Genomic DNA, 21,966 nt, shown 5'->3' with positions numbered 1-21,966 from the left:
AATTTGTTTTTCGTATATTAGCTTAAGTACCACGAGACCTTCAATGCAGAGAAGGGTCATTACATCGGCTCGGAGGACACTCCTCAGCTGGCCCATAGCCGGGAGCAGAACGTGAACTGCAGTGAGGTACTGTATATTAACCATATCATTCATTCATTCACTAGCCACATTAACAGATGTGACACTTACTGATTACTGACTCTGATGATGGGATTATGGGATTTCAGAAACTTTACAAGAGCCAGTGGGATGAGAGCAAAGCTACTGGCTACAAGCTGGACCACCACTACATCCCCCTGCTCACTCACAAGAAGAGCCGAGAGATCATCAGCGATGTGAGTCTCCATCCTACTTGTGCGATGATATCCAATTGTGTCTTAATTCTTTGTAACCTAGCATTTTATTACTGATCATCTCCCAAGGTTCTTCATGATAAACGATGTCGGTGTAACAAAAAACATGTACACTGATTTCTTTATATTAATAATATTGACCCCATAACATTGACTGTTGTTTCCCCTTTGAACTGGAATGCTAATAGGTCAAGTACCACGATCTCCATGAGAAGCACAAGGGTCACTACCTGGCTGGTACCCTGGTTGACTTCCCTGAGGTGGTGCGCTGTGGAGAACAAGAGAAGGGCAAGGGATTGGTGAGATATTCTGATTAAAAAAATAAATACAAAATAAAATACGAATAATAAATTATAATAATTATTTTTCCGTTAGCAGTTAGTCACTTGTATTTTTACACAATGTTTTGCATTTCTGATGTAGCTCTTGTACTGTATATCAGTTGGCGTTGGCTGTATTGTTTTATTATGCAACTCTGTAATTAGGCCATTACATAAAACTGGGTGATATGATTAAAAAACATCAATATTCAGTCTCAATGGTGTCACCTGGGTGACAGCATTGAAGGTAGGGTAAGTGATATTTTTTGGTTAGAACAAAACAAATTGTTGAAAGGTTAAAGCAATATATTCTGATAGTAGTCATTGCTATAGAGTGTTTGTTGACCTGAAAATACATTTTCTGTTTATTAAAGAGCTGGAGAGACATAAACACTATATAGCAATGAGTACTATCAGACACTTATCAACACTTATTTTAACCAAAGAAAATCCCTTACCCTACCTTTAAATTCCATAACCACTTCCCTATATGGTTGACCAGAGTCCCTCAGGGTTTTATACTAGTGTCTTTTCTGTTTTCACTCTACATTAAATATCTCCGCTGAAAATAGCCAATCTACAAGCTCTCAGAGGTTGTAGATCTGCTATATAGACGGGTTTTCCCTGAATATGGATGCTGGGGTTTAAATGGTTAATTCGTTGTTTAATGAATTAAAAGTTGGTCACATTAAAACAATTATCATATTGGAGAATGATCTGCCCCTATTATGACAGCATTTCTATAATAAAAGATTCTCCCAGGTAATTTATTAGTAACCCTTTAGACAAGTGGTTCCCAAAGTTTTTAGCTCGAGACCCAAAAGAGAAATTAGACGTTTGCCCAGGACCCAAACAAGTGAAAATAGCAGATCTATAAGATCGTTTATCTTTTCACTTAAAAAACGTTTCAGGATGACAATTCAGTTCAAGTTCTAGAGACACAATCTCAATATATTTTAAACTGTATGATCTCAACATGGCCATGAAAAGGCTTTCCAATGATGTACTGTAAACAACCATCAAAAACAAAACTAGCTCTACATAGATAGAGGAACAGCAGCAATATTTAAGGCCAACAAAAATTAAAAATAAGAAAATCGTATAAACCTACTTTGTGCAAAAGCATTACGTAATGGTCAAACCCTGAAATAATTTACTTATGGCAGTTTTTTGTGTTGGGACAGTGTAGTTTATAGTTGAACATGGAGCAAATAAAAAACATTGTCATGACAAGTCCTGGTACTGAATGAACAGTTACAATGTCGACAGGCTCATCTCTCCTTGTTTTAGTTTAAGGTTGAGCTTGTAGATCTGCTATTTTCACTACTTCGTAAATGTTTTCTTTTTAAATTGTATTTATGGAAATTATTATTATTGAAATACTTTTGAAAAAATGTTGGAATTGTTTTTAATTGATTATTTGTTTTTGTTCAAACTCTTTTTAAATGTAGGAAACGGAAACAAATAAATATTTACTTGCGACCCATAAAAATTGGTGACCCAAACATGGGTCCCGACCCATTGTTTGGGAAACAGTGCTTTTGACTGCATTATTCATCAAAATATTGTTTTTTTGTTCAGATGATAATTTTTTATTTTATTTTATTTTCAGAGGCTCTACCAGAAGGATTACCATCATAACAAGACCAAAAGCCACATCCCATCAGACATTATCGCCAACAAGGTGGCTAAGAGATGTCAGGACATGCTGAGTGACGTCCTCTACCGCACCCGTCTGCACCAGTGGACCTGCCACCCCGAACAGGAGGACCTCATCCGCGCCCGCAAGAACAATGAGATTCTCAGCGATGTAGGTTTTTTTCCTGCGGCGGTGCAATTGTAATGTGAATGTTCTGTCAGCCGCTGTAACAGCCAAAATAGAGAACCTCAGGCATTTTCACATTCAAAGACTGTGGTATCAAAATAAAATATTAGATCATATGGAAATTTATGATAAGGAGAAAATGTGATTGTTTTTCCCATTGTTATAACCTTTCATTTAGATTTTTATAGGAGACAAAAAAGGGACAAGCATTAATTGCAGATTAAATACAATGGCTCTTCCAAGAGAGACAGCCCCAAACCCTGCACCCCCACACCAACCACCACGAAAAGGATAAAATAAATGATAACTATGACAATACTACCACAATAATCACAATATAATAATTCAAATAAACATAATCAAACAAAGACAAAGTTAACCAAAAAATAAGATCAATTAATCAAATAAAAATCTAATAAATTAAGAATCAATAGTTTTTCCCATTGTTGATGATTCTATAATTATGATATGCCATACTATAGGCGTTCTACAAGGAGGATCTGAACTGGATGAGGGGTACAGGCTGCTACGCATGGGACACACCTGAGATCATCCGTGCCAAGAAGTCCTATGAGCTGCAGAGTAATGTGAGTTGAAGATGATACTAGCAAACATGTTTAATTTACTGTATCATCAATCATGATGTATTCTTTATGTGTAGATTGGGTGTGAAGTACTATATATGGACTGAACATTTGAATGAATCCATGAACAGGACCTGGTGTGTTCATTTATCCTTGTCCTCCTGTCATTTACAGCTGAAATACACAGAGGCTGCTAAGAAGGAATTCGGCAACTACTCCATCGTGACAGACACCCCAGTCTATGTGACAGCTATTCTGGGCAGCACCTGGGCCAGCGAGGTGAGTGATCATTCCCTTTGTTTAAAATAAATAATGTTTCATCCCTCCTTGGAGGAGTTTACCCAAGTAACGTAATCATAACATGGATTTTAAAATATTCCCACAGCTGAACTACAGGGAGGCTTACCATAAGGAGAAGCACCTGTATACCACCATTCTGGATACCCATGACTACGCCAGATGCCACGACTTCAAATATTACTTCAGCAATGTAAGCATGCTATTCACTTTAACTGAGACATCAGTTCTAGAACTGGTGCATTTCCAACAATGATAATGCCATTTCTTCTGTCTACAGAAAAACTACACAGCTGCTTGGGACAAAATCAAGGCTACTGGCTACTCACTCCCACACGACTCCCACAGCATGGAGCACGCCAAACATCAGAAGATCGTGCTCAGTGGTGTAAGTTTAACTTTGCCTTGTTTAAAGAGTTCCGACAATATGGAGTGCCCCTTCTTTGTGGCTTCCAGCCCTCCACAGTATGTGGTTTAAATTTTCATTATTGACGGACAGAACCTTTTATGTTCAATCAAAGCCCTTTGCAGATGAGACTGTTATGTTCTTTTCCATTCCTCCTTAGGTGAAGTACAAGGCAGATTATGAGAAATTCAAGTCCCTCTACAGTCTGCCCAAGTGCCTGGAGGACGATCCTAATACTGCCCGCTGCGTCAAAGCTGGAAAGCTCGTCCTAGATGTATGCTTTGATCGATTTCCACTTCTCTCATGGATATTTATTATTAGTTGAATCATACTTTTTTTATTGTATTATTCTCGAATGTATTGATTACATCTGCATAATGTGAGAAATTAAACCTTTTGGTTTTTATTGTTGCTGCTCTCATAGCGCCTGTACAAGAAAGACTATGAGAATACCAAGGCCAAGAATCACATCCCAGCAGACATGCAGGAGATCCTGCTTGCCCGTACCACCCAGAACGCTGTTAGCGAGATCGGCTACCGCAAGCACCTGCACCAGTGGATCTGCCTGCCCGACATGCAGGTGTACGTCCAAGCTCGCAAAGTCAACGAGCAGCTCAGTGATGTGAGTGTTTACCCTTACAAAACCCTGTGCCCTTGGGTGACCTGAAAAAGCCTTCAAATGTTTTAAATATAAATATATTTAGATATATACTGTAAATCATACTGTATTTATGAATGTATATATAGTGCTTACCTTTAGCGCTATCTTAGCTATGTTAGCTATGTCTGCATTTAGTGTTTAAGTCATAACATCTAGCGCTAACTTTGTTGCCTATGTTTAGCTTAAGTCTTAAAATCTCTTGATGCATTAAATCCCTAGTTTGAAATATACGGAGTTAAACATGCTTGTATTTTCTCCCATTTCACTGGTGAAATCAGTCTTCTATTTCATTCAATAATGATTTATTTTTTTCATTTCTATCTCATTTCAATTGAAACGCCCCAATACACCATGAAACCTTGCCTTGACCACAGTTTGAATGGTCAGATTAAGTGTGGTCAGATTTGATTGAAGCTACTATAATAAGATTACAGATGTGTGTTTACACATTTTCTGTAAACTGTCTTCATAACGGTTCATTATGTGTGCCTTCCCTATAGGTCTTCTACAAGGATGACCTGAATTGGATTAAGGGTGTCGGCTGCTATGCCTGGGATACACCAGAAATCCTCCGTGTCAAGCATGCCGGCGCCCTGCTGAGCGAGGTCAGGCAAATCATCACCGTCTTTTTCTGTCTTCTGTCCTCTCCTTTTCATCACCCCCCATCACCTCCGGTGGTTCTCAAAGTAGTAAAGTAGTAATGTCAGGAACTGTCTGGTGTGGTCAGATTAATCACATTTGTTTCATTACTGTATTCCAGGCCAAGTACAGAGCCAAGGGCATAGAGAGCTTCAAGGAGTATACCGTTGTGACGGACACCCCGGTGTATGAGACCGCCAAGCTGGGCGCTGTGAACTTGAGCGATGTGAGTGCCACATTCTTGAACTCATAGTCTGTTTGCTCGTTTGTTCATTAGACTGCAAAGATACAAGCTGTTGTTTTGTCCCTTCCAGCTGCATTACAGGTACGATTACAACGTCAATATCAAGGGCACTAGCAGCGCACCTGCTGTCACCATGGAAACTGAGAGGGCGCGCCTGGCCAACCACATCCAGAGTGATGTAAGACATTACTTCTCAATATTAGAGCCCGACAAGTCCACCGATTACCAATGTTTTGATCAGTATTAATGTTTTGTCAAAAACGGAAATATTTTCTAATACATTTGATTCGAATATATACATTTATATTTGAGAATGTTGAGAATGTTTAACTTTAATTATACAATGAATAAGCGTATATAAAATGAGCATATATAAACTCTAGCACAAGGATAGCCCGCACAAGACTAGCCCGTACCTTTTATTGTGCTTTCAGAACTTGTACAAGGAGGCTAACAAGATGTCCATGGCCACTGGATACACCCTGCCCAACGATACCCCAACCACATTGCAGGTTAAAGCCAACAGCATTGTCACCAGCAATGTAAGTCCTTCAATATCTTCTTACCTTCAGTAGTCCACTAGCCAGTTCCCTTGACATAAATAAAGGCTGTTTTAATCGTGGACCAAATTACAATTACTGCACATATTCAAGAAACCGGCGACAAAAAGTAATTAATAACCAAAAGTGCTTCACTTATTTCCTGTTTAATGCTACAACGTCACAGATCATGTTTATTTTTTCTTTTCTACTTTTTAGGTAAAGTACAGGGAGGCATATGACATGATGAAGGCAAAGGGCTACCAGCTTCACCCAGAGGGCGTGAACTTTGTGTGCGCCAGGAACGCCAACAAAATCATGAACGATGTAAGATTACATACGATGCTTTTCCAATTGCTGTACTGTACACATTAAAAGCTGTAAACTATACACTTTTTTGGTTTGACCCTAAAAACACAATGAAGTGATCTCATACCCACTCTCCTCTGCCTCTCTCCAGCGCCTGTACCGTGCGAAATATCACAAGGAGAAGGACAAGATCCACTCAGAATTAGACACCCCCGAGATCAAGCAAGTGAAGATGAACCAGGACCACATGAGCCCCGTATGTGCAGTATCCATCTGTTTCCTTTCTCTATTTGGTTCCTGACATGCTTGACTTTGGATAACGACGTGAACACCCTTTCCTCTCCTCTCCCCACAGATTTGGTACAAAGAGAAGTACAACAGCACCAAGGGGCAGCTGATCTCCATGGCCTGGACGCCTGAGCTGATGCACTGCTCCCGTGTCAACGACCTCACCAGTGATGTACGCCAGAAAGCAACATCGTTTTAAACATCTACATGTATATTGTTTCAAGAAATCCGATTGTCCATGCTATAAAAAAAAATCTAACACATTTTATGTCATCAGATTCGTTACAAAGAGGACCTGCAGTGGCTGAGAGGTATGGGCTGCTTCCTGTACGACACCCCTGAGATGGTCACCCTTCGCAACATCAGCAAGTTCAGGGTGGGTGTTTTTGTCCCTTAAATATTCCTTGCAAGCATGTCTGCTGTCTCTCAACAGAATAGTCTTGTGGTCATTTACATTACAATCTTTTTTTTATTTCTTTTTGCAGGCCAACTATCCAGTTGAGGCAAAGAAGAACCATGCTAAGTTCACCGTGGTCCTGGACACACCAGAATACCAGCGTGTGACGGAGCTCAAGACCCACATGAGCAACGTGAGTCATCTGGGCTTATCTCGTTATTTACGGTCATTTGGCTACTCCATCAGATCATCTAAACAAGGCACTGTTTAGATGAAATCACAGTAATGTTTTAGGAAGTTGTCTAATGGCATCAGACTCTTCTCTAATGTGCAGTTGTGCATCCTTACGTTTATCAGGGGGAAAAAAATAAACTACTGCATGAGCTCTGTTTCTACAGTAAATTAAAACACCACAACTGATGCTTCGGCACTGATGTCTGTTGTTTGCGTCTCTCTTCAGCTGGTCTACAAATTCAACGCCAAGCAAGAGATGACTAAAATACACATCCCTCTCAATGCCATGGACATCGAGAGAGTCAAATGGGCCCAGCAGCTGTCCAACAAGGTAAATTCAGAGTAGCCATCACCATGTTATTCATAAATATTGCCACAATGCTAGCCGCGTTATACCATGACATATTTCTGTACTTTCTGTTCTCTCTGCAGTTCCTGTACACAAGCCTTGCCACAAAAGAGAGGGCCCACTATACCCCAGACAACCACACCCCTCAAAACGTCCATGCCAGGCGTATGAAAGTTGTCCAAAGTGATGTAAGTCTGCCTCCTGGTTTCTCCTTATTATTTCACCCATCAGGTTAACTATGCTGATGAACAGAATTCACTGTCTGATTTCAACACTCAGAACACTGCTGTGTTTTCAAACTACTGCTTTAGTATGTTGATAGGAAACACTTTTTCAGGTGACTTTAGTTTCTGCTAGTTTTGAAATAACTGAATAGCACTGTCAAGGAATTCCCTTTCTAATATTTTGCATCGACCTCCTCCAGGTCAAATACAAGGAACAGTATGAGAAGATGAAGCACAGGTACACACCCATCGCGGACACACCTCTCCTTATCCGTGCCAAGAAGGCCTACCTCCAGTCCAGTGATGTGAGTATGCGCTTTGGTTAACATCCAGAAGGAGCAATACGAATTATGAACCAGTAATCAAATGGGATAATGGTTTTGTTTTTATTACCTAATAACATTATGATAGTTGTTGTGGTAATGGATAATGGGAAAAAAGTACTTCTAAAAAAATGTACTTCTGTTATTTGCTTGATATCTGACTGTTGTTTTTGTCCGTATCTCTAGCTGCGATACAAAGAGACGTTTGAGCTGGCCAAGGGACACTATCACTCGGAAAAGGACGCCCTGGACATTCTCTGTGCCAAAAGAGTCAGAGATGACATCAGTGAGGTCAGGATTTGAAACAACCAGATTATTTGCAGTGTCTTCTGCCTCTCTACATTGAAGATTTTTTTATAATACGGACATGAGCCATGGAGAGGTGATTAAATCTCTCTCTCTCTCTCTCTCTCTCTCTCTCTCTCTCTCAGGTCAAATACAGGGAGAAGTACATCAGCACCCTGGGCACATGGAAGTCGATCCCTGACCGTCCTGAGTTCTTCTACAGCAAGATTGCCAGTGATAACATCAGCAGCGTGCGTACAGCCGTCTGAATATTAAGATGCTAATATAAAATGTATTGAAACTAACTTTAGATTTGCTTCTGAAATGTTGTTTTACTTTCAGAATTATAGACATTTTGGCGCAACACTGGACATGTATATTTGGCATTGTGTATCACAGTTGTTACTTACACAAAGGAAGGACAACAGAATAACCTGTAAATAAGCTAGTTTCTTTGTTCTTAGGTCAAGTACAAGGAGGATCTGGAATGGCTGAGGGGAATCGGCTGTTTTGTGTGGGACACACCTGAGATGGTGCAGGCTGAGAGGAACAAAGCTCTGTTCAGCGAGGTGAAGGATCTCTGAAGTACTTATGTTGTACTGTAAAGTGCTATTAGATGGTATCATTCTGTGACAAGTTCCTATGTTGTTACCTGATAACAACTTTGGATTCAGTTTTAAAACGTTTAATGAACAATGGAATCCATCATATGACGTTGTATCATATCAGAAAGTCTCAAATAACGTTTTTTTCCTGCAATCTCATAGAAAATGTTTATTTTCTTGCTAACAGAGACTGTACAAAGCCTCATTTGAGAAGAACAGAGCCAACTTCCACTACACCAGTGACACTCCATTCTTCCAAGCTGCCAAAGCTGCCTCCGTTCTCATCAATGACGTAAGTAACCTCATTTTCTGAATACAAATCATAGCAAATAACGTGGTTATTGATGTACCTGTTAACTGTGTAAACAAGCAACCTTTTAAGCTTTTATTTCTCATCATGCATCTCAATTGGATTATCAGCTTTGGAGGTAAAAGATATATTCATAGTAGCATTTAAATGATCATTTATAATGTGTGTGTGACCTCTTCTACTGATTATGATCAACACAATTGTGGGACTGTTGTTTTTCTCTTCTCTTTGTATCACATTATGCTTTTTAACCTTACCTTCTCTCCAGCAAAAGTCTCAATACATAGTTGTCATTGTTCTGGATGTGTGTCTTTAACTGCCTTTTGACATTCTGAGCAGAGGGCCTATAGAGCTGACTATGAGAAGAGCAGGTCTAAGTTCACCATTACTACAGATGATCCTAGATACCTACTGGCCAGGGAAAACAAGAAGATGAGCCAGGTAAAAAACCCTGGAATGGACTGTACGAGAGACCCACCTTCTGCCTCCCTCGGGCCAATGAGATCAGCCTTGCCTCTGAGCCTGGTGCATGGGGTCCTCAGCTGGCTGCTGGAAGTCATCGTAGCATGGCTATGACGTTACTATGACATAATTCAACACAAAGTCTCTTTCACTCTCTGAGAGAGACTTTCTCTTTCTCCTTCCACACAGGCGTCCCAAATAACAAAGAGCTCTTGGTGGGAAGCTGTCTTGAGTGAGACGGACTATCCTTAATCTTTGCCTTCAGAGACATTATGATAATTATTTCACCCTGTAAACAATTTTTTCGTAGAAACAAGCTGATACGGAAACTCTGCTATTTTTCAATTTGGCTGTTGATCATTGTTGTTCACTTGTTTTGCACTGAGGGCAAAGATTAGGATGCCGGCTTCTCACTTGGACCTCAGGAGAACCATCTCCAGTCTTCCCAGTGTTCAACTTTTTGTTTGTGTGTTTGTACTCAACAATGGCATGCTGTGTTTGTTTGTGTGTGTGTGTGTGTCCTTATGGACAGAAAATGTATAAAGCCAAAGCCAAGGATCTGCTAAAGAGTGGCTGCAATGAGCTGTTTCGACCTGACATCCTCACAGCCCTTTACCAGACCGCCATGGGCAGTAAGGTAAACTAGTACAGAGAATCATTTAGGCCACTAATGGCACAGTTCCTGGTGCTGATTCACAAAGATCTAAGAGTTCATTCATCCCAACTTAAGCTGTGAACATTCACATTTAAACTTCACACCATCACCTGTACTTTCATCATGCTTTGATTTGGATTTAGCCACCACCACCCATCCCCCACATCTTAAGCTGTCATTCATCCATTGCATTCTTGTTTAATATACCATCCTACTGTAAGTACAGTCCTGCAATGGGGTAACTCTGCAGTCATACAGAATGATCTAGTCTGCCGTTGTAATCAAAACACACCTGTCTGCAACACACTGGAGACATAGTTTAATATTAACAGATGTGATATTTGCTATACCGCTGGAAACACAAACAAGCTCTGTTAAATGTTTGTTTTTTTGTAATCAATAACAGAAACACCATTCTGTTATAAGCTAAGGCATTGTTTTATCTTATTTCAGCTTTCAGCGAGTCAAATAGTCTGCTACTGTAGCTTGAATGAGTTTGGCAATACATGCCATTATGGATAGCATCACACACAGACAGGTTACATGATTTAAATGGATTTTCTCATAAGTGATTCAGTGACTCATGTTTACTGAAACTATGTATCAGGCTCACAGACTCAATGACAGGACATTCTGTGTACATCGCACAGTAAGGATTAGATGGACCATTAGTCATCGCAAGCTGCGTGGATAATCCACGTTTCATAACTGATTCCTGAATATTGGTAACATGAATCTCTGTCTTCATTCTCACACTCAAAGTAACTTACTCATTGTTTGTGATGCATGTTTTTAAGGCATGTTTTGTAAACGTATGCATGGCAACATTTAACCTCATTTAGTGAACACATTTAATTTATCTTCATAACAAACTTAAATGCTATATATTTTTTGCCATATTAGAGTTAAATTAAACAGTGTTCATGTTAACTCTAAAAGTGTAAAACTGGGCCTGTAAGGGTCAAGGATTTTACTGTGTAGTTAGTTAAAGCCTCACTATGTAACTTTTTTTAATGAATACATTAAAATGTTGTCCAATCTGTATGGTAGAGTATGTTAATACGATATATAACTTATACAATTGGGGTGGTTGTATTTTGTCTCCCTGCTCCTCTATTGAGACATTTAGATTGCGTCAAAGGTCATGTCTCACCTAGACACAGGATTTTTTACCTTATGGTCAAGATTCAATTTATACCCTGAGCAAGCAGGCCGGCTCTATTAGCTCAATGGTTAAAATGTCAGCACTTGCGCAGGAAACTGGGTTCGAATCTGGGGTAGAAGAGGAAAGTTACATAGTCCTGCTTTAATGGTACCGGTATTACATATTCATTGAATGTAAAAAATGTTTAAATAAGTACATAGAATTAGACAAGTATATTTATACACGTATGAGTGATTCTAACTTTTGCGTCCTCTTGCGTCACCCTCTTCCCTCAGTTGAAGTACAGGGAGCAGTATGAGAAGGCCAAGGATAAGTTCACCTCCATCTTGGACACACCTGAATATGAGTCCCACAGACGCACCAAGAAGATCAGTGATGTGAGTGTGCTTCTCTTTTGAATGCAAATGACCAATTGAACAGTTGCATCTGAAGCTTTCTTTCTGACATTTTCTACTTTCATTCCATTCGATCCTGCCATGTGACTGTTATCGTAATTGTCTTGCAGATCATCTACAGGATGGACTACAACAAAACCAAGGCCAAGGGATACAGCCTGCCTTATGACACTCCCTACCAGCAGCACATGAAGAAAGTCAAGGAGATCACTAGCACTGTATGTACCCTTAATGTAATTTGTTCCATAGGCATTGTGAGGCCAAGGACAGGTCATATAAGTTAATATAAGAACTGCTGTCTGTTAACCCATTCAATCCGGGGACGCATCTCTGTCATTTTAGATTTCTTTGGCAATTCAAAAATAGCAGATATACAAGCTCATAGAGGGGCATCGAGTGCCGCGCTATGGGCTTGTAGATCTGAGAAAACCGTGAACATATTTGCAAATCTATGAATATATATTTTTTTAGAGCGAACATTTGTAACTCAAATATTTGCTTCTGGGGGTCCCTGGAACAAAATAATTTGCAAATGTTCTCTTTAAAGAATATATATTTAAATTTTCACGATTTTTCAGAAATAGCAGATCTACAAGCTCATACTGTGGCACTCTGTGCCACGCTATGAGCTTGTATTTTTGAATAGCCAAAGAAATCTAAAAATGACACACAGATGCGTTCCCGGTCTTAATGGGTTAAGTGCTCGGGTGGCGCAGCGGTAAAGTCCCTGCGTAACACCACGGAGGTTGTGGGTTTGAATCCACAGTGGTGCATCCGGCTTTGTCGGGCGTCTAACACAATTGACCCGTGTTCGGGGGCGGGGGGCGCTGGGTGGGGAGGGTGATATTAGTCATTGCACGTACTCCTACGGGCTCGTGCGGCACCTGTCAGAGGGGAGGGTTTGGCGGGAGGAGTAGGACGAAGGCCAACAACAGCGACAACGCAGGAATGTGTGTGGGGAGGAATTAATTGGCATAATGATTAAATTGGGTAGAAGAAGGGGGTAAAACATTATTGACTACTCTAAATAAAGGTTGTTTTTTTTGTTTTTTTTATAATCGACTGAATATTTTGTCATGTTTCTTTTAGCTGAAGTACAAAGAGGTGTACGAGAAGAGCAAAGCTCAGATCAACATGTTGCCAGATGCTCATGAGATCCGTGCTGCCAAGGAGGCTTACAAGAACATCAGCAACGTGAGTGTGCCCAATAAAACCAGTGGTAGAAAAAGTACACTGATTGTTTTTAAATCGTAGCAATACCACAATACAAAAATACTCTGTAAATCTCTAAATATGGAAAGTAACTAGTAATTAAAGCAGTCAAATAATTGTATTGGAGTAAGTACAATATTTGCCTCTGAGATGTAGTGGAGTATAAATATAAAGTATCAAAAAATGGAAATACTCAAGTAAAGTAAAAGTACCTCAAAAATGTACTTAGTACAGTACATGAGTAAGTATAATTGGTTACTTTCTACCAGTGAATAAAACCTATGCATTAATGAAAAATGGAATGAAATAACCTGTAAACAGATGTACAGAATGATGGATTGACTAAGCAGGAGCTATTGCTTTGCTCATTGTAATTACCTGCTTTCCATGACCATTTTTATTCTGTCGATTCTCAGCTTGATTATAGGAAGAAGTATCACGCCACCAAGAACAAGTGGATCTGGACCCCAGACAGACCTGACTTTGTCAATGCTGCCAAGAACACTCTACAGCAGAGCGATGTGAGTTAATAGTACTTGTACCATATACTGTGTATTAGTGATCGACCGATCAACCAATATTGTTTTTCAGTGCCAATATTTTGAGAATAGGGAAGGCCAATGGCCGATATAAAACCAATTACCTTTTTTTCTTTTATTTTTAATCTAATAAAATACAGCATTAATAATGTGAAACAGTAGCTAACACACATAACTGAAAACAACAAGCAGAACTGCCTGACTGGTAGTTTTCTCCCACAAACAACAAGCAGAAGTGCCCTGACTGCCCCTAGATGCCAGTGCACAAATATCGGTCGACCACTACTGTGAATATATATTTTTTTTTTCAACAACAGGAATCTCCCTTATGTCACTCTAATATATATTCCTTTGTCCACAGATTGAGTACAAGTATGATAAGGAGTCGATGAAGGGCTATGTGCTGTCAGTAGTGGATGATAAGAACACTCTCCTGGCTATGAGGAATTCTGATTTGAATAGTGATGTAAGTAACTCCCCTCTTCATTACTGTATACAGTAAGCTCTATGATTTGCGCTATAAGAATGCACATACTCAAGTCTGCATTTTGTATTTCTTAACCCTCCAGCGCAAGTACAGACAGAAGTATGAGCAGGGCAAGGGTCACTACATCCCCGTCTTGGACACTCCCCAGATCCTCCATGCCAAGTCAGTCCGTTCCCTGATTTCTGAGGTGAGAAATCTGCGCATACACAATTTTATAACCACTTTCACAACCAGTGATTCTCAACCTTTTGAACCTAGTGATGATAGGGCTCAAGTGGATAATAACAGAAGACGAGGCTGGCAGAAATCCTCAATGGAAAACGAGAATCCTATCTCTCAGTATAGACTTTATGATGTTGTTTTCTCTCTCTCTCTCTCTATCTTTCTCTCTCACACTCTCAATCTTTCCCAAGGAATAACATTGTATAGTCTGCATTGTCGTAGGTACTATATCCTACAGAAAGCATTGCTTTAAGTTAATAATGGGTGATATTATAAGCCCCTGTTTCAATGTCTATTTTCCTACCCCAGAGTAAATACAAGGAGGCCAGTAAGAAGGACATGGGGGCCGGCTTATTCACCACCATGCCCCAAAACCGCGACACCATCCACAGCAAAGAAGTCAACAAGCTTATCAGCGGGGTAAGGTCACCTGACGCCTTTCCTTTGAAAATTAACCACTTTCAACCTGATGTCACAATTATCTTTGATTATTTAAAGCATGTTCAACTGTGATCAGTTGCAATCTGATCAATTGCAATCTTCGAAACATTTCCAAGAATATAAACATTTTTGAAATCCTATGTTAAAATTGCCTTAAGGGAGGACCGGCCGGCCAGCAGACCACGGCCACGTCCCTCTGACTCAGACATAACCATAAACAAAGCTACTACTCGGCCATCTGTCAAATCCTCCACAATTGTATTTTTGTTTTTAACTTTCCTTTCCTCCCCTGCAACAGAAACTGTACAAGCAGAAGTTTGAGAAGGAGAAGGGCCAGTCCAAGTACAACCAGATGATTGTCCCCCCAGATGTTAAGCACGCCATGGATGTCGCCAAGACTCAGAGCAGTGTAAGACATTTTAACAGGCTCTGAATTATCTTAACTTCTTTGTTGTCATTGATTTCACACGTACTGTAGTATAAAATGCATTCCGCACTGGGATGGACGCATAGGATATTCATTAGAACATTGCCACAAAAAGTGGTGACTTGTACTGTATATAGTGTAGTCCAAGGCTCTCTCGTGTTCTTCATTCTTCTGTATGCCTCTGTCTTGTTCCTTCTTCCCAACCCTGTAGTTTGCCTACAAGAAGGATGCCAAGGCCAGCCTGTGTTACACATCAGTAGCCGACCGCCCTGACATCAGGAAGGCCACCCAGGCCTCCAAGCTCGCCAGTGAAGTAAATACAACCGATACTTGTAGACACATTAGCAGTCTGAGATCACATCAGATAGGAGAATCATTAGCAGTCTGAGATCACATCAGATTGGAGAATGACGTAACAATATGTTATAATATAACAATATTAATATTGAGCGGTTCCAAAGATTTTTTTTTTAATACACGTTTGGGTGCACAGTGACTGACTTTGTCATTAAATCACATACACCACCACTCCTTTGTACACGGCCCATCAAAGTCTGTTTCCCGTCTCTGTTAGGTTGGCTACCGTGACAAGGCTAAACTGGACGCAAGTCGTGGCTCTCTGATCAACCGTCCAGACATTGTAAAGGCCACAGAGATGTCCAAGTTGTCCAGCCAGGTATGGTCAGCCACGTCCACCCCTGGACTCAACCTACTGCTTCCAAACTGTATCCTGTATTTGTACCATTTCCCAATGTACATTTACCGTGTATTCTTAGAGAATTTAACCTAATTTTCTTTCACAGCTGAGATTAAATGCATTGAGTGACTTTACTCGAGCTAAAATCAGCTTCCTAGAGGCCATCCTCACTTCAAGCTTTTTAGAGCTCATAATAGCACACTAGCATTGCTGTATTAAATGTGTAGCTGCAATAATATAGCTATGTACTGTTTGTCTATAACAAACCAAGGCTTATGACATTAACACGTTTTGCTGAAAGAGATAATCTCAACAAATCAACACATTTTTAAATTAATTTTTGAACCACACAAGCATTTAAAAAAGTTAATCCAACTCCCATTTGAGATATTAACCGGTGTGATTCATGTCATAGAACAAAATGTAACTCTGTTACATCTGTGGATAAATCGGATACAACAAACTCTAACATTCTATCAGATATAACAAACTGTACCATTCTATCAGATATAACAAACTGTAACATTCTATCGGGATATAACAAACTGTAACATTCTATTGGATATAACAAACTGTAACATTCTATCGGATATAACAAACTGTAACATTCTATTACCACACAACATACACACCATTCTTAAATCCATCCGTAAGCCACATTTATACTTAATTGTACAATGGTGTCCCGCACTAACATTAGCAGAGCTTGTAGATCAGCTATTTTTGCCACTGGACACCGTAGAACGGAATTTAAATTGGGCATTAGCCTACCACCCTCCATCCCTAATGTCCATCCCCTCACCCATCTCCCCTCCTCATGTCATTCCATGCTGTCCTGCTCACTGTGTGCTCTCACCCCTCCATCTCAATGCGCTTTGTAGGCTGATGCCAAGCCCTACCTCCATGGAGCATCCTGCTACGATACCCCACAGATGCGCCACCTTAAGAAAATGAGTGCCCTGACTAGTAATGTAAGGAGATCAATGCCCTTAAACCCTGTGGGACCACTGGGTTCTGACTACATGTCTGCTCTGTCGCATCCTACTGTCTCTGTCTCATTTGATCCATATTTACTGACAGATTGACCGACTTGTTGATTTCTGACAGTAACTGGGGTCCCACACGGTTTTGAATAGGAGGAATCACCCCCCCCCCCCCCATAGCTTTTGTGAACTTGTTTATGTTTTATTTTGCTCAGTATTTTTTTTCCTTTCATCTTCTGCATGTCTTCAGCTTGTTTTTGTTTGTCCCACTGGCAAGATATGCCTCATTGCTAAGCATAAATAAGCAAATCATTCGTGAGTAGTTTTGTTAGTGTGAACTTTCTTTTTTTTTTGATTGCCAGATTTTTCCTTCCTTCTAAAATGTTCTGAATCACTCAGTCATTGTCTCTGTCTCGGGAATGGTTTACATGGAATGAATGAGTGTACAATGACTGTACAATACCATGAAAGTGATAAACTGTCCTGATGCATCTGTTTTTGTTTCTACTAGGTCTGTGTACATCCAGCAGTCAACTGCACTCTCACTTCTAACACTAGGGGGCAGAGTTGTACCTTTTAAAAAGAGGGCTTTTAACCACATGAACCCTAGCATCCCTATTCTGCATTGTGAGCTTGTAGATAGGCTATTTCCGGTGAAGAGATTTGGTGTTGAGGGGGAAAAAAGAGCAGACGGTATAGAGCCCTGGGGGAACCTGGTCAACCAAGTATTATAGGGTTTAAGTGGTTAAATTAGCCCTGGCGTACGAATTGTGAAGTTTTTAAAGTGAATACTACAATAATACATATACTGTAGTTCCTGCTGGATGTACACATGCCTAGAGAAACAAACCAATAACATGATGTTTGAAGACACAGCTCTTTCTCTCACTGTTTCTCTACAGAGCTGCAGTACAGCAGAGTCCTGTGTTGTGTGTTTGCATACTGTATATGGATGGACCATAGCATTAGAATGTTCCATTCCAGTTCAATGGCAGTGACTGCATGGCCTGCCTTCTGGGATGTGTGACATGGGCAAAGAATGACTCACTCCCAGAAGACAGTCCATGATTGGACAGTAATTGTTCTGCCTGTATAACAAGGGACTGAAATGATCTTGATGCACAAGCAGTCCAGGCCCAAAGCCATCACTGATTCTGATTTGCTCAACCCTTTTTATACAGTTGGACCCATTACTGTCTTGCCCTTTAAATGTTTCTCTTTTCCAATGTAAAACCCCTGTGTGTGTGTGTGTGTGTGTGTGTGTGTGTGTGTGTGTGTGTGTGTGTGTGTGTGTGTGTGTGTGTGTGTGTGTGTGTGTGTGTGTGTGTGTGCGTGTGTGCGTGTGTGCGCGCGCGTGCGTGCGCGCGTGCGTGCGTGCGTGCGTGTGTGCGTGCGTGCGTGTGTGTGTGTGTGTGTGTGTGTGTGTTTGTTTGTTTCGACCCGTCTTTAGCCCACCAGTCTGCCCATAAGGCTGCCAACGTTTAGTATCTCATACATAACATGTGTCCGCCCTCCTAGGTGAAGTACAAGGAAAAGTTTGCCAATGAGATGAAAGGAAAGAAGCCGCAGTATGACTTGAAAGACAGTAAGATTTACCAGACATTGAAGGACGCCAGCAACCTGGCTAGTGAGGTAAGAGGTCACATATTCAGTCACATCCTTATTCCTTTGAGGATTATGTATAATAACCAACATGGAGCATTTTGTCTAGTAACCAACATTGTCTAACTTTATTGTTCAGTGTCCAAGGTATGTTTTAAAACAAAATTCTCCTCTAATTTCTTTTTGTTTATTTGTTCCTGTCTGAGGCTATACAATTTCCAATTCTGTGATAAGGCTCTTTTAAGATATATAAGGACATTGCAATCACCACATTCTCCACATTCTCCTGTCATTTCCATAGAAATAACGGTATACTATTATAGCATGGTCCTTTCTGTTCATAACAATGCTGTGCTTCCGTGTCAGACATGAAGGAGGAATTAAACAATCCACAGTTGCATCCATGACACATTTGTTATATAGATCATGGGATGCCCCAGCAGAGTGTATACCTGGCTGTGAACATGGAACTCTTATGACCTATCCTTTTTAACAATCTATGTTATTTACCCCAGGTGAAGTACAAGGTTGACCACCAGAGGAAGGTTCTCCACAAGCCTGTGACAGACATGGCTGAATCGCTGTCCATGCAGCACCACCTGAGCACCAGCAAGCTGTCCAGCGACGTAAGACATTGTCAGCCCACTTAAGCCTGATTTGTACTTAGTTGTGCACCGGTCTCACACTCCGTAAATAGCCAATCTACAAGCTCACAACGCGTCATGCTTGGACGCGTTGTGAGCTTGTAGATAGGCTATTTTCAGTGGGCGATACAATACACAACCAAGTAAATCAGGCATAACCCTCTCATTAACTCTTCCCCCACAACCCACCCACTACCAACACCCAGGATGATGGGCGTCGGTTCAGTTTCATTTGAAATGGACCTGACCTCATCGTCCTTCAGTAGTCTCCATTACTCCACATCACATTATAACCATCATCTCTGACTCAACCTACTGTAGACCCTCTCTTGGACTAAAGGCTGTAGCATCCTTCCTGCAGAAACAATATTCAGTCAGGTTGTAATCTCAAAGTGAAATAATTGCATTGAAAACAACCAAACACATTGCCTTGCTGCTAAAAAAAATCAAACTAGCCGAACATCACTGGAGATGACACCAATGCGATGATGCATGATTTATTCTGTTTTATTCCCGCAATCTGCCAGCAACGTACCATGGACAGTTTTGAAGAAAGGTTGGCTGAGCAGGTTAGGAGGTACAAACCTCTATAATCCCTCTCTGAGGGACCCCAAACACAACCAGATGACAATTAGTTCATGGATAGAGATAGCACAGCACACACTTTGTCCACTGCATCTGTCGACCAGATATAGCGAAACCTCTGAGACAAATATGTCAAAGCGCATCAGAGGGAGACTGGGGATCCAGGTGGCAATTCTGGCAAAATCCCCATTCCAGCTGTGTTTTCAGTGAGCAGGTTCTAATGTTCAGCACTCAAAGTGGCGCCGCATCAAGTATAAAACAATTTTGTCCGCAAAGAAATTGTTTAGTTTTGGCAAGCCAAAAATATTTCGACTTCTTTTGAAGCCCTCATCCATCCATAAACATTATTCAAGAACCTCATCTGGTAGTGATCCTCACCCAGCTCTCTCTCATTCTCTCATACCCTTGACCCTCCATTACTAGTATCCTCTATAACCACCTCCTCCATATTTTTTTCCATCTCATGGATTTCTTTTTTTCCCTCCCATAGCTCTCATCCTAGTCTCAACCTTTCCTTTTTGATTAATGAACATCTAAGACAAACCTCGTCACCTCACCCTCCTACTCACCTATTGATCCTTATAATATCCGCAACGATTTGTTTTGTCATCCTATCACTTTAAAACTATTTTTAGGCATCCTTGTAGCCATTTTTTTTCCTTTCTTGCAGACAAGGTTATTTTTTTATGGATGACGGTAATGTTAAGCTCAAGACAGACGTTTTTTTTTATCCCACCCCCCTTTGTTGTACTGAGCTGTGTGTTACTTGACTGGGAATTCCCCCTTAGTACCGCTACAAGAAGAAATTTGAGGACAGTAAGGGTCACTACCATATGATTGCTGACACGCCAGAACACCTCCATCACAAGGATGCCTCTGACCTTCAGAGCAATGTAAGTGACACCGTCTATGAGGACTCAGCTGTCCCAGAGTCCTCATAACATCACCTGCTATGGTTTTCACTTACATACAGTACATACGTTTGCCTACAGTACACGTGGAAGCATTTCCGGCAGTGTGTCCCATTGAAAGCTTTAAAGTTTTCCCTAAACCCTATTCCTAACAACAAGATTCAAGAAATGCTTCTCAATGCTAACCAAGTTCTAAACTATGTTTAGAGCAAATAAGGGATCAGAATGAGTTTCAGATTACAGCCAGCACACCTACATTTTCCCAGACACTTGAAAACTATAAAGTAGTTGAATTACATAAAAAACTTTAGTGTTTGTGTTACTTAAGTAGGCTTTGGCTGACCCTGTAAAACAGTTTTACTAGAGGGCGTTGTTAGCTGCGTCCAAGTGCAATTTGTGTAAGTTTATTAAATCAGTAAAGTGTTGTCGTGCCTCTCCTTGAACTGAAACAAGCAATTTGTATAATTTCAAGTGTAAGTTGTTTAAATTCACAATGCACATACAGAGGTCTGTAGAGGGTACTCCTACTCAAGATGGAACCACAATGGTCCCATTTAATCTAAAGTCCTGGTCCGACCAGTGCCAACGTAATCCTAACAATAGCGTCCTATAGTAAGTACAGTACATTGAATCTCCGAAAACTAACCCCAAGCAAAACACAACACAACACAACATGTTGTACTATAACTTGTGTTTCATGTACTTTTCAGTATATTTACATACAGTCCGTGTAGAATCTGTGTTGTGGACTCTGTTTGACTGGTGTGTGGGCTCTTACAGGTGAAGTACAAGGAGAAGTATGAGAAGGAGAAGGGCAAGGCTATGTTGGACTTTGAGACCCCCACATATGTAACCAACAAGGAGGCCCAGCACATGCAGAGTCAGGTAAAGTACCCTTCAGGCACCCAGAGCCCGGACGCAGAGACCATTCCATTAACCTTTTGTGTTACAGGACCACTCGTCTCTCGAAATCTTGAAGGACCGGTGTGAAATCCTGCGGATATCTCTTCCTATGCGTTATCACTTGTTGAATGTGGAAATGCATTAGCGTGTTGTATGTCCAGCTATTTATATTGTTGGGTATATGTGTATGATGGCAGCACAACCTGTTTTTACATTGCCTTCGCAGCCAAATTCATTAAAGTTGAGGTCATTATTTTACCAGCTTCAATTTCATAGTTATGAAATGTTGAAATTTGCCAATGAAAATTTTTAATTTCCTGAAATTATACTGATTTAAGACTTGAAAAAGGCAGTGTAAAATTAGGTATAAGCCTTGCATTAAACTGACCCTGAGCCTCAATATGTACAGTCTAGTTTGCCTCTGATGATCCAGGGCCAAGAAAG

The 21,966-nt window shown here is 40.6% G+C and overlaps 1 protein-coding gene across 15 annotated transcripts in view; it reads left to right on the top strand.

The window, feature by feature from the left end:
* neb (nebulin) overlaps positions 1–21,966 on the top strand; it is a 78,942-nt gene that overhangs the window by 42,324 nt on the left and 14,652 nt on the right. For 11 of the 15 annotated variants that reach the window (XM_084083588.1, XM_084083592.1, XM_084083590.1 and 8 more), the window contains 41 exons: positions 22–126; positions 228–335; positions 542–652; positions 2,286–2,483; positions 2,981–3,085; positions 3,257–3,361; positions 3,468–3,572; positions 3,660–3,767; positions 3,946–4,059; positions 4,210–4,407; positions 4,947–5,051; positions 5,207–5,311; positions 5,400–5,507; positions 5,764–5,871; positions 6,088–6,195; positions 6,329–6,433; positions 6,533–6,637; positions 6,743–6,841; positions 6,951–7,055; positions 7,323–7,427; positions 7,529–7,633; positions 7,870–7,974; positions 8,179–8,283; positions 8,424–8,528; positions 8,742–8,846; positions 9,070–9,174; positions 10,187–10,291; positions 11,750–11,851; positions 11,980–12,087; positions 12,959–13,063; positions 13,498–13,602; positions 13,982–14,086; positions 14,190–14,294; positions 14,639–14,749; positions 15,069–15,179; positions 15,409–15,510; positions 15,772–15,873; positions 18,396–18,509; positions 18,995–19,105; positions 20,497–20,601; positions 21,400–21,504. In XM_084083588.1, coding sequence (XP_083939714.1) covers positions 22–126; positions 228–335; positions 542–652; positions 2,286–2,483; positions 2,981–3,085; positions 3,257–3,361; positions 3,468–3,572; positions 3,660–3,767; positions 3,946–4,059; positions 4,210–4,407; positions 4,947–5,051; positions 5,207–5,311; positions 5,400–5,507; positions 5,764–5,871; positions 6,088–6,195; positions 6,329–6,433; positions 6,533–6,637; positions 6,743–6,841; positions 6,951–7,055; positions 7,323–7,427; positions 7,529–7,633; positions 7,870–7,974; positions 8,179–8,283; positions 8,424–8,528; positions 8,742–8,846; positions 9,070–9,174; positions 10,187–10,291; positions 11,750–11,851; positions 11,980–12,087; positions 12,959–13,063; positions 13,498–13,602; positions 13,982–14,086; positions 14,190–14,294; positions 14,639–14,749; positions 15,069–15,179; positions 15,409–15,510; positions 15,772–15,873; positions 18,396–18,509; positions 18,995–19,105; positions 20,497–20,601; positions 21,400–21,504 — 4,536 coding nt within the window. Of the gene's footprint in view, positions 1–21; positions 127–227; positions 336–541; positions 653–2,285; positions 2,484–2,980; positions 3,086–3,256; positions 3,362–3,467; positions 3,573–3,659; positions 3,768–3,945; positions 4,060–4,209; positions 4,408–4,946; positions 5,052–5,206; positions 5,312–5,399; positions 5,508–5,763; positions 5,872–6,087; positions 6,196–6,328; positions 6,434–6,532; positions 6,638–6,742; positions 6,842–6,950; positions 7,056–7,322; positions 7,428–7,528; positions 7,634–7,869; positions 7,975–8,178; positions 8,284–8,423; positions 8,529–8,741; positions 8,847–9,069; positions 9,175–9,531; positions 9,634–10,186; positions 10,292–11,749; positions 11,852–11,979; positions 12,088–12,958; positions 13,064–13,497; positions 13,603–13,981; positions 14,087–14,189; positions 14,295–14,638; positions 14,750–15,068; positions 15,180–15,408; positions 15,511–15,771; positions 15,874–18,395; positions 18,510–18,994; positions 19,106–20,496; positions 20,602–21,399; positions 21,505–21,966 lie in introns of all 15 variants that reach the window. The other 4 variants (XM_084083584.1, XM_084083580.1, XM_084083589.1 and 1 more) reach the window with 2 other exon arrangements.

This window comes from Gymnoscopelus microlampas (genome assembly GCF_963454915.1).
Source record: "Gymnoscopelus microlampas genome assembly, chromosome: 17".
In the NCBI taxonomy this organism is placed as follows: Eukaryota; Metazoa; Chordata; class Actinopteri; order Myctophiformes; family Myctophidae; genus Gymnoscopelus; species Gymnoscopelus microlampas.
The sequence above is the reverse complement of the archived record's forward strand: the minus strand, read 5'-3'. Positions and strand labels throughout refer to the sequence as shown.